The 17,079-nt window shown below is 35.3% G+C and overlaps 1 protein-coding gene across 2 annotated transcripts in view; it reads left to right on the plus strand.

Moving 5' to 3' along the window:
• Positions 1–16,866, plus strand: part of MFSD14B (major facilitator superfamily domain containing 14B) — a 30,811-nt gene extending 13,945 nt beyond the window's left edge. For both annotated transcript variants that reach the window (XM_054003424.1, XM_054003425.1), the window contains exons 3-12: positions 1,124–1,186; positions 3,442–3,569; positions 4,432–4,546; positions 5,514–5,732; positions 6,829–6,942; positions 7,498–7,569; positions 10,056–10,168; positions 11,058–11,155; positions 12,962–13,119; positions 15,293–16,866. In XM_054003424.1, coding sequence (XP_053859399.1) covers positions 1,124–1,186; positions 3,442–3,569; positions 4,432–4,546; positions 5,514–5,732; positions 6,829–6,942; positions 7,498–7,569; positions 10,056–10,168; positions 11,058–11,155; positions 12,962–13,119; positions 15,293–15,496 — 1,284 coding nt within the window. In that variant the 3' untranslated portion in view covers positions 15,497–16,866. The remainder of the gene's footprint in view (positions 1–1,123; positions 1,187–3,441; positions 3,570–4,431; positions 4,547–5,513; positions 5,733–6,828; positions 6,943–7,497; positions 7,570–10,055; positions 10,169–11,057; positions 11,156–12,961; positions 13,120–15,292) is intronic.
• Positions 16,867–17,079: the final 213 nt, after the last annotated feature.

Consider the following 17,079-nt stretch of genomic DNA (forward strand, 5'->3'; position numbering starts at 1 on the left):
TTTTGTTTAACTTAACTTGTTTTGTTTAACATCTACTTTAAGATCTGTAATTTGAATTCTGATCTTTTTTTCCTCAATTCATAAGATCAGTGTTCTAACAGGTGAAAAATTGTTTTAAATACCTAATCAAAAGATGATACCAGAAGGGAAAAGTGATGTAAATAATCTGACCAATAATTAGTAAGAGAACCACCATTTGATTAAACCTATGATTTGAGAATCTCAGTCTTCCTATAAAAATAATGCTGATACTTTTCAATGGCACTTGCTCAGTACACATATAAATAATTTTTGTAATTGGTGGCACTTATCTATAAATATCAGGAGCAAATGAATGTGAGTTTTGTTTTAACGTGAATTTTTGCGCATATGTGCTTTGAACATCGCAATAAGTTTTTTTAGTCAACATAGTACCACCTGTGAGGCCCCCTAACTCTCTAGCATATTTATGGTAAATCTGTTTAGCATAGATTAACATTCTTGCCCTTGAATTAGGACTGCTGGTAAAGCACCTTACATGAATTCGTAGCTGTATTTAAACACTCAGAACTCTTGCTGGTATTTATAAGCATATACTTACTAATTGGAAGTGTTTCTAACTGTATGGCTATTTAATAGCTGCTATGTGTTCAGTTGTGAATATAGCACTGTTTTTTTCCTTGTCAATGTAAGTTCGCTGAATCTCATTTTCAGTCTTAAATATTGGCAGTGTTTGAGTCAACCTTTTAAGAAATTAACTACATAAAAGTTTAGTAATTTGTACTGCATGGAGATGGTTTTTGCTTACATTGATCTTTTTGAGCAGTGTCCCAAACCAACTATCTCTGCATTACAGTAGTTGCCAGCATAGGAATTTGTGCTGATAAAGAGATATTAAACCTTGTTTACATTTTCTTGTGATGACAAAAAAGAGGTAGATGCTACTTTTATTCTGGTTGTTCCAGGGTTTTTGGTTTTGGTGTTTTTTTTTTTTGTTTAGTTTTTATTTTGGGATAGGATCCTTTTTTTTTTTTTGTAACAAGTTCTCAGAAAGCTATCCTGTTTTACAAATCAAATTTAAACTTAGAATCAACTCTCTCCTGTCTCTCATTATTAAAATAGTGCTTTTTTTGCCCCCCGTCAGGTCTTACATGAAACATTTCCCCATCATACATTTTTAATGAATGGTCTTATTCAAGGTGTTAAGGTAAGATGTTTTTTAAATCTCTGACCTAAATATTCTGTGTGTTCTCATATTTTGACTTGTCTCAACTACATTTTCTGTAAGAACATACAAAACAGAGAATGTAGTTAATTCTTAAACCATTTTTTCACTGTAGTGCTTGTTTCTTAGGCTGAATTCAAGTTTTACTGCAGAATTGGCAGCATCTTGAGACAAGTGGAATGTTTCTCAGAAATTTAAATTCTTCTCATTTGAATAGGTACCACTTGTAGCTATTTGTAATTTTGATAAGGATCTTTCTGAGAATAAAGCTAGGTTTTTATTGTCTGCTTCCTAATATTAAATTATTTATGTCAGAGGGAAATTAATGCAATCGTGATGTTACCATTGAGATAGAAAATGAAGCACTTAATCACTGTGATTTTGTCTTAAAATGTGGCATAAGAGCTAATTTTCATCAGGTTTGTTTTATTTTCTGGTCCTATTTTTTTAATCAGCTCTTGAACATTCTGTGATATTCAAGATATTCAGGGCAATTTACAGCTTACTTACACCACTCCATTCACACAGTGGTTATGCTGGATTGTGGCCACCAAAAAGCTTGCAAGAGTTTTATAGCATAACTAATGTAAAGTCTTTTCTTTGATAACTGTTGTGCTGAGAGGCTGCAAAGCCCTTGCTGAATCTTATGACTAAGATATTTACAGCACTCAGAAATTATGTTTCTTTATGCTGTGTAACAAATCTAAGGCGTTGCTTTTAGTTGTAAGAACGTAACTTCTTCAGGATCAACTTGCTGTCTTGCTGTCTTTCACCGTGGACTGGCAGAACACAGTGCACTTGGGATGTTGGTTTGTCTCAGACTGAAAGAGGAAGTTATCTTCTCATTGTTCTCATAGAAAAACAAAGTTCATGTTCCTCTTCCTGTTTTAAGTTTTTCTCTCACACTGCAATGTAACTGTGCATTAAAAGTACTAAATAGAGGGTTCCCCATAGATTTTGTACAGAGCATGTCTGTAGAAAAGTGCAGTAATGTAATGAATATTTGGATTGCTCTAACAGTTCTAATAAACTGGGGATCAAAGACTAGAGAGAGCTTGTACTTCCAGTTATTTTTTTCTTTAAAATTTTGTTTGTGAAACATTGGAAGTGTTTTTGAAAGCAAAATATGTTAGTTCATGTGGCACTGAAATCTGTTTCTAAGGAACAGAAACACTAATTTCAACTGAGTAAGACACCTAACTTTCTGAGGATCTGGTAGTCTGGCTTTACAGCTTTTGCTCTCAGTCTACTTACTGAAAATGTTGAAAATCAGGATTTATATGGATTTGGCAGAACAGTTATTTAGTACAACAGTTTGTATGCATATTAAACTTGTGACTATATTTGAATAAGAGAGGTAAGCTAAAGTTAGTAAGAGTAGGCTTCCAGGATATTAAGGTGCTTACAGAACCATGCATATACTATTGTTTGGACTTATGGCACAATTGGATTGATAAATGAAGAATGTACTAATTAGGAGGAACTGTTCCCCAGTTAACAAACCTGTGAAATCCTTTCCTTATTTTAATTCTCATGTGTAATAAAATGGATTTGAGGCATAGATTCTAGGACTTCATTAAATTCTGGAAAATCTAGTATTTGATCCTTAGTCAATTTTTACTGTACATGTGAGTCTGACCTTTGCCACAGGAATCTCATTATGGTGTCCCATCATCTCAAGTTGCCAGGCTTGCCCAAATGATCTTCATAGTTCTTGCTCTTTACAGATTTACTGCTTTATACTACATATTCATCCTGTGCCGTATGTATTTAATTTCATTTAAGCTGTTAAATTTGTTTCAGAGAGCAGTTGTGTTACCCAAAGCTCTCTCATAGGACAGTGCAAATTAGAGGGTAACGTGGGTTTGAAATCTAGCACAGAGTCTCTTGACAGGGGCTAAGATAATGTTTTTTGTGGAACTAGACTGTTATTTTGGAGATTTTAAAGATTTAGCAGTCTGTGTTACTTCTATATTGAATCAAACGGACCTTGAAAAAATGTATGCTGTCTCTTTTTTTTCCTTTTTAATTCACTCAGGTTTAATAGATTTGAAACATAAAACATCAGAATCACAGAAGAATAGACTGTAGAACAAGTAGTGTGAATTTTCAGTTGTGTACAACCTCTGTGTTTAGTTTCAAATTAATTTTCAATTTTATTCTTTTCTTATATTGGGGTTAAAGGGAGCCTTGGGAATGTAGATGCAGACATATTAATTGTTTTTCTTCTGTCACAGGGTTTTTTGTCATTTCTCAGTGCTCCACTAATAGGTGCTCTCTCAGATGCTTGGGGAAGAAAATATTTTCTTCTTCTTACAGTTTTCTTCACCTGTGTCCCAATTCCATTAATGCGAATAAGCCCATGGTAAGTGGTAAAAACTGCTGTAGCAAGCTTGTCAGGAGAGCACATATTCAGAGGAGATATTTGGGGAAATGGGAGAGAGACAATAAGACAAGAAGAAAGCAGCTTTCCTTTCAAGACATGATTACATTATTCAGAAGCTTTTCTGTTCAAGATGTATTCAAGTTCTGTCTCCTAAAAGTGGAAATAATGGAAGTGAACTATATTCATACAAGTAAAGCAGTTCTTGTAAGGATTTGTCTAACTCTGTTTTAAGATCAGCTGTTAATTTTTTTCCTTAATGACTGATAGTAATAAACATATTTTTAAAGCTAAATGAAGCTTGGTATTTATTTGCTAAAGAAAAGTATAATTGTTGCAAGTGAGATCTTTTACCTCTTTAATTAGGACTTTAAAACCAAGTCAGTACTGCTCAGTTAAGACTTCAGTTGCAATTACATTAATTGTGGAACTTGGAAGAATTACAAAAGAATTTTGTATACACTCTGAATGCATTCAGAGGTCAGGTTCCATATATTATATATATGATAGTTTACTCCTTAACTGGCTGATGAAATGATTTTTAAGATAGTTCATTTTTCATAACTTGAACTAGAGAGTGTAAAAATCTATAGGTACCATGTCCTCAAGGGACCACTTCTTCTTTTAAGCTGATGTATAGTAAACAAAAGAATATAAAAGAATTCAAATGCTGTTTTTCAGTATTTAAATGAGACTGTACAGTCATTCATTCATCTCCAGTAAAGTTCTGTGTTAGTCCTCAAGTAACCCTCCTTCTAGGCTTAAACACAAACTTGCTTATTGGTAGGATAAAAAGCAAGAGATCTTAGTTCAAACTTTCTAATTGTTGCTTTTAAATTATTAGGTGGTACTTCGCTATGATTTCAGTATCTGGAATCTTTTCTGTTACCTTTTCTGTAATATTTGCCTATGTAGCTGATGTAACACAAGAACATAAAAGAACTACAGCCTACGGACTGGTAAGATATGCTCAATTTGGGGAAAAAGGTCAGATTATGACCTTCATATTGAACTTGTGTTTTCTTGTACAGATTGTTTCCTGATTAGTGTAGAGAGTTTGATAAAGGAATGTACCATGGCTCAAGACACTGTGTTACAGTTCAGGCATGGAGTACTGTGCGCTCATTGGAACAGAATTAATATTTGACAACTTGCATAGAGGGCATGTGTAAGAAAGAATGTCTTTAAGTTTTACAAACAGAACATTAAATGTTAAAGACAATGCAAGTAATTTAATCTAGCGATAGTTTTCCATCACCTGAAAGTTGCATATCTAGTTCATATGGCTTCTGTTTGGTATAGAAGGGCCTTTTCTAATGTCAGTATGGTAAGGAAGGATGAAACCGCATAAAACAGTATTTTAATTACTTACACACGACCTTTCTTAATGATCAAAAGATGAGGAAAATAATTTAGTTAATACAAACTAGTCCTTTCAGTGGTAATATAATTCCTGCTTAGTTTGCTTTCCTAATATCTATATTACTTTAAGTTTTGGAGGTCTATTGATAGACGTCCTTAGCTTTTAAACTTGTTTTAGGCAGGCATTTAAATTTACTGACAACTTCTAAAGTCAAATAATTTCAAATTCATAATTAGAAAACAAAATAAAGGTTTTAGTCTATTTGAAAGTAAGAGCCATTTTCTTCTGAGCCAAACCTATCTTGGAGTGCAAATCCTGTCTAGTGTGGTGTGCTGTTGAGAAGGCTGTAGAAACTATATTTGGGACCCATACTTACTGTTGTAAATGTTATGTGGTTTATTTACTTTCTTGTTTGGTTTGGGTTTTTTTACTTGAATTTTTACTGGTGTGTTTTTTAAATCACACTTCTAGGGAGGGGTGGTGGTGGTGAGCAAGTTACTTCCATTTTCCTGTAATGGTAGAATAACCACTTTGATGAGTTTGTAAACTGTTGTTGTGCATAGGTATCTGCCACCTTTGCAGCAAGTTTGGTAACTAGTCCTGCCATTGGAGCATACCTGTCTGCCAGCTATGGGGATAGTCTTGTTGTACTGGTGGCCACGTTGGTGGCTGTTGTGGACGTCTGTTTCATCCTGCTAGCTGTACCAGAATCTCTGCCGGCAAAAATAAGACCTGCTTCATGGGGATCTTCTATATCGTGGGAACAGGCAGATCCTTTTGCAGTAAGATATTTAAATATTTAATAAATAATTATTAAATATTTGGTGATTAATAAGTAATAATTATTAGTTGCAGTTTGTAAGCTTGAGAAGTTGTCAGCCTTACTGATAGCTTGACTATTCAGTATACCATAGTCTCCACTTTCTGCTTTTGCCCATAAAGATCTAACTACATTTAAAAAACAAAATCAAACCAAACTTTGTGGATTAAATAATTCTAGATTTGAAAATAATGTTTGGTGTGAAATCCAAAGGGACAATACTTTAATTTTCTAACTTAGCTATTCTATTTTATTTCAAACAGAAATGCTGAATTCTTACACCTCAAAAAGCCAGCATTTTAAGGTTTTACATACTCACTTCATGACTGTACTTTTGGCAATATCTCTCCCCACCCTTGTGTCCACTTTTGGTTATATGTGATTTCTTTCTAATAGAGAATGGATGTATAAAGCCCAATTTTTTATAGGCATATATAGGAAGGACAAAAACATACTGTGCAGCCTTTGTAGTAACTTGTTCATTCACTCTCACATACTCAGTTATTTTATGTTTTTGTTACACCTTGGTATCTTAAGAAAGGAAGAAGTGATTTTTCTTCACAAGATCTGTCCTGCTGGGAACTGGTTGTGAATATTGAGAGATGAATGGTATGCTTGAAAGACTGCAGTTACAGAATTTATTTTCCACAATTTATTTGTTCCTTAAAGTAATTAATATAATTGGTGAACAAGTGTAAGAAATGTATATTATTTGCTAGTATCTTTAAAAACAAATTATTACTATGGAGGTCCATTAGAATGTATTAGATCCATTAGGTATTATAGTTATATAATGCTGTTTTTGGGGAGTAGTTTTGACTTGGCACTGAACAGTAGCTTCAAAAATCTTAATGGAAACTTTACTGAAGAATTGGGTTCTCCAAACTGTATATAAAGAGATTGTTTGTGACTTAAGGTTCAACTTAACAGTATTCATGTGTAATTGTTTTGATGTGTATGCATGCACATGAAAAGGGAATCTACTTTCTTCTTTCTTTATGCTTTCATTAGACTTTGTACAAATGTTTCAGTACCTGCCTTGTTCTTTTGTTTTACAGTCTCTGAAGAAGGTTAGAAAAGATCCTACAGTTCTCCCGATCTGCATTACAGTGTTGCTCTCATATCTACCTGAGGCGGGCCAGTATTCTAGTTTCTTTCTGTACTTGAGGCAGGTAAATGTTGGTGTCTTCACATCTTACTAAGGATGCTTAAATTAGTATTCCCTAATACCTCTTTCTTGTTATAGACTTTATTTAGAGACCTGCTTTCTGACAAAGTAAAGCTTTAAAATTAAAATTCTGTGCTAAGCCAAGAACTGAGTAACATTTGACTCCTGATGCATAAAGCCTGCAATATCTTAAGTGTGTGTTTACCTTAAGCATGCTTTTGTTCTCATTCAGTACACCAGTTTCTGAGTTGGTCTTGAGGTGGGATCTTGCCTGTCAAAGACCTGTTGTGTTTGGGGGAGGGATAGAGAAATTCAGTTTCCAGATACATGAATTTTTCTGTCTCCTTTTTTTAAGGCAGTTTTTTTTTTTCCTGTATACTTTTCTTGTCAAAGAGTCAAGTTAAGGATTATTCTTGAAAGTGGACACTTCCTGAATGGATCCTGTATAAATCTGGAGTATAAGCAGGGATGAGTGTTTTCATTGAGAAGATAGTCACTGCAAGTAATTGCTCTGGATTGTGTTTGGCATTTGTTTCACACAATTTCTGCTTCTCTACAGATTATAGGCTTTGGATCTGCTAGCATTGCAGCATTTATAGCTGTGGTGGGCATTCTGTCCATAATAGCTCAGGTAAGCTTTGTTTCTTAGTGCTTCATTTAAGCTTATCTAAAAACTTTTTAAAACTTGCATTCACTAAATGTTGTATTCAAGATACAGGCCATGTAAGTTTCTTGTTTTGTATTAGCTTTCCTTAGAAATACTGGATCTGGACATCAGAAAGATAAAATTAGCTAAACTTGAATCAGTAATTCACTGGAACTCTGACTTAAAATAATTAGAATTATACAGGACATTTGTAACTAAACGCAAGGCATTCTGAAAGGGAAATGCCTTATTTTAAATAAAAGTCATGCTACTTGCACCTGTTCACTTGTCTTGTGCTATCAAATTTGCATATAGTCAGTCTTTCCAGGGTTGCTTAGGCTCAGCTTGGAGGCTGAGAAGCTGTGACACCTTGGTATCTTCTTGTCATATTTCTTAACTGGCAACAGTGAGCTGATTCTTCAACAAATCCTTTATGTCTTTTGTAAATCAGAGTTTTTATGATGTGATTTTTTGGTATCTTTATGGATACAGTTTGTGTTCCTGTTCTGATAACAAGAGGAGGAATGGCATATAGAGTATGTTGTACCCTTGCTACCAATCTCAACAGAATGAAGGTCTTACTGTTTTGATGTAAACAACACATCCATCAATGTTTACCAGTTTTACTGGTGTCAGTTGTGGCCTTCATTAGCAATTCAAGTAATTATTTTAATCTTTGTGCTGTGGTTTATTCTGAGGCTATTGTGTGCACTCACATTTGCCAGTTGTACTTTATGCAGACCAGTATTTTTGCTACAAATCTCTAAGATGGCTTCCCTTCTGGTTTATAATTTTCAGTGTTAAAATGAGGAAAGTCTTTTGATTTTTGAGCTTTTTGAGGAGTGCAGCTTACTGAAATAATCTTTGTTTATTGACATAATCTTCACTTCTTAAATACTGATTTGTGTTGGCATGTTGGATATCTCCAGAAAGAACTGAACACATGAAGGTAGAATTGCTGTATTTTTTTCTATGTAGCATTCAAACTAGAAATGAGAAAAAAGAAAGCTAGGGTGAGCAGTTGTCATTGGCTAGATGCCAAGTGCCTGCTGAACTGCTCCAGCACTCTCCTTCCCGGCCAGACAGAGAAGAAGAATTAAGGTAAAAAACAACTCTTAGGTGGAGATAAGGCAGTTTATTAAAGCAAAAGCAAAAGTTTAGGCATGCACAAACAGGGAAAAAAAAAATATATTTTCTGCTTCCCATGAGCTAGCAGTGTTGAGCCACTTCCCAGGAAGCAGGACTTCCACTCATGTAGCAGTTGCTCTGGAAGGCAGACATCGTAATAGCAAATGGCCCATTTCCTCCTCCTTTCCTCAGCTTTTAAATCTGAACTAATACCATATGGGATGAGTTACCCCTTTGGTCAGTTTGGGTCAGCTGGCCAAGATTTGTCCCCTCCCAGGATCTTACCCATTCCCAATTTACTGTGGGGGGAATGTTGAGAGACAGTGCTGATGCTCTGCCAGTGCTGCTCAGCAGTAGCCAAAGCACTGGTGTGTTAACAACACCTTTCCAGCTACCCACAGACTAGTGAGAGCTGCTGTGGGAAAATTAACTCCATCTCAGCCAGACTCAATACAATCCAGAAGAGAGACAAGACAAGGGAGGAAGTGTATTCTGCTCTGCAGTCCTGGTTCCCTTTTCTCTGTATTTTTACTGAGGCATTGTCCTGTTAAAGAAAAATGTGTGTTCCATTAAATGAGTCAAGTTGTCCATGTGGACTTTGCTTTACTAGGAAGTGTCTGTTTCTTGCCCTGAGTGTCTTGTTGTATCTGAATTCGGATCTCCTTCCCCCTCAGCAGTAACACTTCTAACAAATGGAAATACTGATCTTTGGTTAGGATTAGCTTCCATGTGCAAATGAAAAGGTTGTATCAGTGGTGTAAAGAGTCAGTAGAAAATATAATGGTGCCTAGGATTTGGCCAAATTTCAGTGTATGTGATGAAGGTGACAGCAGGATTTACTTGTAAGTTTAAATGTAAATTTGCAAAATAATTCCTTAGCTGACCTAAGGAGTCTACTTTCTTCTGATCTAACAGTCTTTTTTCCTCTAGTTTTTGTAGATACTGGTAAATTCAAGTCATGTCCAGCCTGCACTGTCTTTGCTTGGTAACAGCTTTTATTTTGTGGCGTGCTCTATTCTGTAATACAGTAGACTTGTAGAGGTGAAAATGAAAGCCTGTTTCCATTGGAAATAGACACTGTATTCTAATATACCCAGAGAGGGCAATACATATGCTTCTGGTTGTCCTGAAGTAGCAACCCTTTAAGAGTTAAGAATATCCGTACATTAAATATTGAAATGACTTATCTGTATTTTGGGCTTAATATAGGAGAAGAAAAAGGACAAATGGTATGAATTTCCTTATCATTTGAAAGGTCTTCTGAATTACATTGCATGGGAGAAATTACTATAACAAGTCTGACTTTTAAAAACTTTTTTTTGTTGAACTAATTTCTCTTGCAGACTGTGTTTCTCAGTATCTTGATGAGATCTATAGGGAACAAAAACACAGTTCTCCTTGGTCTTGGCTTTCAGATCTTTCAGCTGGCTTGGTATGGTTTTGGATCTCAGTCTTGGTAAGCATACATTTTGCTATGTACATGCTTGTTAAGGAACAGTAAGGAACTGAAAGGTTTTTTTTTTCCCAAGAAATTCTACTATTAGTTCTGTTGTCATGAGTATTTGAGTGCTCTGTGAATTAAGTATTCCCATTTTCATTACACTACCAAAATTTGGTCTGTATTTTACATATGTAGGAATGATAGAATTTCCTGTATATACAGCCCTTTTGAAAAGGGAGTCTTTGCAACATTTTGTTCCATTGAGTATTATGTCTGTGAATGTGGTTAAAATTTTTTCTTAAACTCACAAGCTAATAAGTAGCATGTTCTCTTTAGTAATTCCAGTAGATCTATTTTACCCATTAGGTATGGGACTTATACTTGTTTTTGTTTTTCTAACATATTCTCTTACTCCAACTATAATCACTCTAAGAAGCTATCTAGAGTTTCTTCTGTTGGAAGAACTGTCTTTAGAACCATAAGCTAGAAAAACAACTTCTTTACAATGTGTGTCCTACTGAGAGGGATGAGCGCTCTCTTATTGTTTATCAGAGTACTTCCTAGTCAGTTGTAGAAGCTAGAGAATTGCATCACTGGGACACCCTGGGAAATTGTTCCTTCTTTCAGTGCTTGGAGAGGAAAGCCCACTTCACTCCTGTTCCCCTCTTTCTCTGCTATGATAGAATCAAATCAAATGTGCTTCTATTCTAACAAGTTCAGAATAATATATGGGAGGGGAGCAGGAAGATAACCAGATAATTTCCAGTTCTTTAGGTGTTTTAATAAAAATATTTTGATAGGGAATGAAGTGTTAAATAAGGGTGACCTTGTGGCTCTTGTGAGAGTGTGGGGAGTAATTATAAGGACAGTCTCATTTTTAATTTGAATTACGTATTTAACACAGGATGGTGTGGGCAGCGGGAGCTGTAGCAGCCATGTCAAGCATTACATTCCCAGCAATTAGTGCTCTGGTTTCACGAAATGCAGAGGCAGATCAACAAGGTGAGTATTGGATAAATTGCTGTTTATGCATCAGACTGCCTTTTTGTCTAGAAAGCAGAAGAGTTATCTAGGTGTACTTTTTGAGTTACCTTCGTGTGTTTTCACTTGGTAGTACCTGTGGAAGTCTGCTAGTCTATGAAGAGAGGAAGGAAGTGCACAAATTTATCATATTTGCATTGTAAAATACATAATTTCTGATGAGCTACTTCTTGTCATTCTTTCTGTAAAAGTACTATGAAGGCAACAAAAGCATTCTCTTTTTTTCTCTTCCTTCTATTATATGCAGTATTCTCTAAGTAGACAGTGAGGATTAATGTAGCAATACTACCTTTTTAATTACACATTTTACCAGATTGAAATAAATGTAGGGAAGAAGCTTTATTTTTTTTTTTTGTAGAAAAGTTGGCCCTATTTGATAAAATAATTCAGATTTTCAAGGAATAGAAAAGGATGCCAAAATAACCAGTTAATCTGAGAAAACAGAATTTACTGGTTTTGATGTGAAAAGCAACATACAGTAAGAAATTACTCCTCCTTTAAAGCAAAATGAGAAGTCATCACAAATTAAAGCACTGGTCAAAAGACTTAGTATTGTTCTTGAATTGAACTTGAATTTAGTATTCTCTTTTAAAAAGTGCTGTACGTATACATTTTAAGTATCATTTATACTTTAGCATTGTACAACATGAAGTTAGGTAGATGCAGTTAATCTGAGAAGTACAAAGGAGATGTTGTTCCAGGAGGTGGATTTCTGTTGAAAGATGCAAAAGATAGTATTTTGCAAGGGTTTTTTTAATTATTCCCTTCTCCTCCATTTTTTTCAAGACATTTTAAAGATTTTTAAAGACTTGTTTTCTGTTTACATCAGGAAATGACTAGTTTAGTTAAGTTGACAGAAGCCATTGAGCTTTGATTTTACATAGAGGAAACTAGTATTAACAGCTAAGGCTTTCAAGACTGAGGTTTTGCCACCTAGTGGCATGAAGATTTTAAACTTGCATATCATCAGCCTATGAAGTAAAAACTTGGACAGCTATCTTATTTGCATGTTTTCTTTTCCTCCCATTTTACAAGTTACTGTCTTAAGAATGAAGCATATTATTAATATTGTAAAATAGCATTTTTTAGACTCTTACTATGTGAAGTTAATATCATCAAAACACTTTTTGCACTGTTGTCATAATCACTTAAGTTGAAACAGAAATATACCTATAGCACTTTGATTGATCAAGCTTTAAAAAGAATCCAGTGTAAACGTGCAGTCAGTCAAGTATTGAATTTACTGCTGTATACTTAATTTACTGCCCTTAATAAGTTACTTGGTATTTAAATAAATACTGGCCACAATTTGTGCGTATTTTCCCAATCACAGCTCTTAACACTTAGGTACATTACTCTAAATTTCACTTGAAAATAAATTGAATGGGAACCACATTTAAACTCTGCTATCTTCACTGTCTTCATTGTAGGCTTTGGGTGAGAGTGGAAGAACTCTAATATTAAAAATGAAACTTTATTTATCATAAATTATTATGATCAATTTATTTATCATAATAATGAAATATTATAGAATAATAAAAATAATAATTCTTCCAGTAATCCGTAAGTATAGTGACGGAACTATGGTGTGCAGAGGATTATTTTAATCCCAACAGATTTTTCTTCAGTATACTTCTTACATCTTAGAATGCAGAAATAATTATGCTCTATTTTGGAACAATTATTAGAATGCACTTAGAGCTCTTGGCTCTGAGCATTTTTTCCTTGCTTAAAAAAAAAATCCTACATTTTTTTTTTCCTCATTAGGTGTTGTCCAAGGAATAGTAACTGGAGTAAGAGGACTGTGCAATGGCCTGGGACCAGCATTGTATGGCTTTATTTTCTTTCTCTTCCATGTGGAACTCAATGAATTGCTACCTGATAACACTTCTGAAATAAAAATAAAGCAGAATCCCAGAAATAAGGTTAGTTCAAAATTTGGTGTGGAGCTTGCTTGTGTAGAACTCATAGGGCCAGAAATCTGTCTTCTTGGTTGATTTAGAATCATCATAACTTATCCTTAAACTACTTAATTCTCATTTTTCAGTTTTATTAAATAATTAAGATAGCTCATAATTTAAATGTAATAGTAAATACTTAGATTTACAGTAGTAGCAGCATTGGTTTCAGTATTGTAACAGTCCCAGGTAACCTCTTTTGATGTAAATTTACTGGAACTAAAGTTTAAGTGAGGTTGCATCATTATGATTATCCACAAGAAGCCCTTACAGCAAACAGTGGAGTTGTAGGCTGTGTTGGAGAGTAATAATAACACTTGGCAATGCAATGACAAAGGGCAGCTTTTGAAAGATTTTCACTCCTCTCAGTGAAACCACAATTACGTAATACTCAAAAGCTGCTCAGATGAATTAGCTGTTATACTGCAAATGAGGGTGTATTAATTTGTGGAAGTTCATTTCTTCTTTTGAGTATTTGTGTGTGTATCACCTCTTGAAGATTTAATATCATCAAAATATATTTTTGATATGTTTATATTCTTTGTATGTTCCAATCATCAGCTAAAAATTTAGGCCTCTGATTGTAACAAGAATTGAGGCAAAAGAAGTACCTGGTTACTGTACAATTATTTTCATCTATTTTCCCACTTCATTTGAGAATAGCTTCCTACATTTCTTTTGGTAGAATAAAAGTACCCTGGATTGACAAATTTCACCTTCTGTTTTATCTAGTTTTAGTTTACACAGACACAGAAAAGTTGTTAAAGATTTAAAAAAAGCTGAATTGTTGACATTTTCCTTTTTTAGAGGTTTGTCATCAAACGTGGCTGATTTAAGATTTATCTTAAAACCTTTCTAAATTTATCTAAAAACCTTTGTTTTTAGTTGGGGCTATGAAATGTGGGTAAATTTTGTTTTTGAATTTTAAAATAAACTGCTTAGAAGCAAGAGAGAATAACTCCAAATACTAAGTTATCATACATAAATAACATGTCTCTGCAATGGGAATGGTCTCACTGTTATTTTGCTCACCCACATATTGATTTTTTTGAGATGCTTGTTTATTTAGCTAACTTGATTCTAGATATCTCAGCCATGGAAAAGTGAAGCTAAGGTTTATTGAGTGTTTGTACTTGGGTGTTGAAATCTTATTCTATAAGTGTTCAGAGGAGTTGCGGCTTTTGTTCTTTGTCCCGGTCTCAGGCAGCTGGGGCACCCGGCTAGGCGCTGCCTTTTGGTGAGACCAAAGCTGCCGCATGCACAGAGGCTCTAGGGCTGAGCGCTCCGGCGTGGGTAATGCAGCTTTCGCAGCCGTACGCTGAGAGGAAGCAAAGGGACGAGAGAAGGCACACCTTGCCTGCATGGCTGAGAATGTTTATTTCCTGTGTGGCTGCTGCAGTGGCTGGAGCGGCTGTTCCCAGGCACGCGCGAGGACAAAATGGCGATTGAACAAAGGAAGCATCGGGTTAAATGGGGGGCGGGCAGACAGGGGCGGAAGCCCTCCTCGCCCAATGGGGACAGACAACAGGGGAGTGACGCGGATCATGGCAACCTACGGGAACACAACAGGGGTGGGTATAGGGTTCTGGGAGAAATAGGAATGCAAGGTTGGGGTGACTGACACAGAACTTCCAGGAAGAATTCAGGAGTGGCTATAAGATGGACATGTAAAAGCTCCTGTGGTAGACAACTTGGAGCAGACCATTGTGAGGGGAGAATGGGGGTACAGAGGATCTAAGTAATGTTTATTAAATCCCTAACTGAACCAACCCTGCATACAACAAGGAGTCTTGTTGATTTAACAGGCATGTTGCCTAAAGCAAAAAAAAAAATTACAAAAAAGCATTAAGTCAATATCTGTTTCATTAGCTAGGCAATCATACTTTCAATTGAAAATTTTATGTCTTTTTGGTTTTTAGATCAATGTGGAGATCAGGTGTGGAATTTGTGGAGATTTTAGATGTAGAAAATTTAATTTACAGTGCACATGTGAACCTGTTTGCAGAAGTTTTATAGTCCCCATAAATATGCCTCTCATGATCTCCTGCCTTAGTGGTGTAGTTCATAATGCAGAATTTCACAGTTCTGCACATTTCAATGTCTGAAACATGAATTCTTTTTTTATGCTTGTTTTCTGCAGAGAGCGGTCATTCCTGGTCCCCCCTTCCTGGTTGGAGCGTGCATTGTTCTCCTGGCTTTTCTAGTCGCCTTTTTTATTCCTGAGAACAACAAAGCCAACAGTACCAAAAAACACAGCAACAGCATCAGCAGTAGTCTGAGTAACAACCTAGACCAAAGCAATGAAGAGGACATTGAACCATTGCTGCAGGATAGCAGTGTATGAAGGCTAAATTCTGAGGGGCTAGTGGAACAAATTAATGCGCTGAATTGTGGCTCTGGAAGCTTGGTGGGAGGTACAGAGTATCTTGCCTCTGGGGAGAAGGCAGCTGTGCCAGGAGGTCACTTGCTGTATGCTACTAGAGGTTGATGTCATGCTTGCAGGAGTGGTTTTTTAAAACAGCAGGTCACAAGCTGGTGTGATTCTACCCAATATTGGACTAAAAATTCTGTGTCAAATTCTGATATTGGGTAGAAACCTGTATAAGAGAGACAGAATTTTTTTTAAAGTTTGAATGTTTAGTTCCCAAAATTGCAAGATAATCCGAAATAAGCAGGTTTGAGTCAGAACAATTTCTGCCATCACTATAGTAGGTTATTTTGCATTTTTTATGCCTTTTTGTCTGCGTCTATGCCACATGTAGTCTTCACAGTATGGAAGGCACTGCTTTCTGTATAGTTTTGGTACCTGAAATAGTGGTTATCAATTAAATTCTCAAATATTATTTACTAGCAAGAAGTCCAGTAGTTACCAGAAAGCAGTGATGAAAGTGAGATGGCAAAATTGTGAATGTGTGTGATTGCACATTATAGTACTTATCCATAAATGAAGGTCATACAGAAACCCTAAACCCGCATTCTGGAACAATCAGTTGTGTGCAGTTAAAGCAAATCCAGATGGTGCCATTAATGTTTTGCATATAAAAAATAAAATTTTAATATTAAAATGAGCAGTGTCAGAAATACAGACACTTCTGAGTGAGTGCCAGAGAACTTTACATCAAAATATGCAGTATGTACTGCATTTTGTCACTTTACCTGCCATACAAACTAATTTTTCCTATTATTTCCTTTCACCGCTGCCTTAACTGTTTCTTAGTGTTCAGTTATTAATCATATTCAGCCTTCATATCACTGTCTTACCTGCTGAATATCATGGATATATTAATATATATATTTTTAAAAGATGCTTCAAAGGAGTTATGAATTATAACAAATGTGCTAATTTTTAGAGACATTTATGAAGAAGACAGAGATTTGTATGTATTTTGCTGCAGTGTAAATGGACTATTAAACCCAACTTTGATGAAGTACTCCTATGAATGTTTTATATGTATGCAATATATGTAGATATTTGTAAGGAGTTTTAATTTCTCCAGGTGGGGTGCTGTATAAATCATGTATTTATAAATGTAATGAGGGTACAGACAGTTATAGTTTTTTAAAAGGATTGTGTACTGACTGAAGAAATTTAAAAAATATATATTTTGAAACTTGTTCCACATTGAGCACAGATAAGAAACCTTTTGTACTATGCAGGTTGGTTTTTAAGTTAATAAGCTTCCTAATGCATAATAAATATAAATATCAAGCTTCCTAGGTTTCATGAGTAAGTGTGTGTTTTCCCAAGTTCACTGTTGTGCCTTCGCTGCTTCAGAGCAGAAGTGGGTTTATCCTAGTGTTGGATGACAGTACGTGAATTCCTGTTCTGTTGTGTTGTGTCTGTGTTATCAAGTGGTGAAAAGCATGCTTTGCTTAGAAATTCCTTTGGTATCTGACATGGTATCCACTGGGGTAGAGAAGAGGAGA

Source organism: Vidua macroura, chromosome Z, assembly GCF_024509145.1.
Source record: "Vidua macroura isolate BioBank_ID:100142 chromosome Z, ASM2450914v1, whole genome shotgun sequence".
Classification (NCBI taxonomy): Eukaryota; Metazoa; Chordata; class Aves; order Passeriformes; family Viduidae; genus Vidua; species Vidua macroura.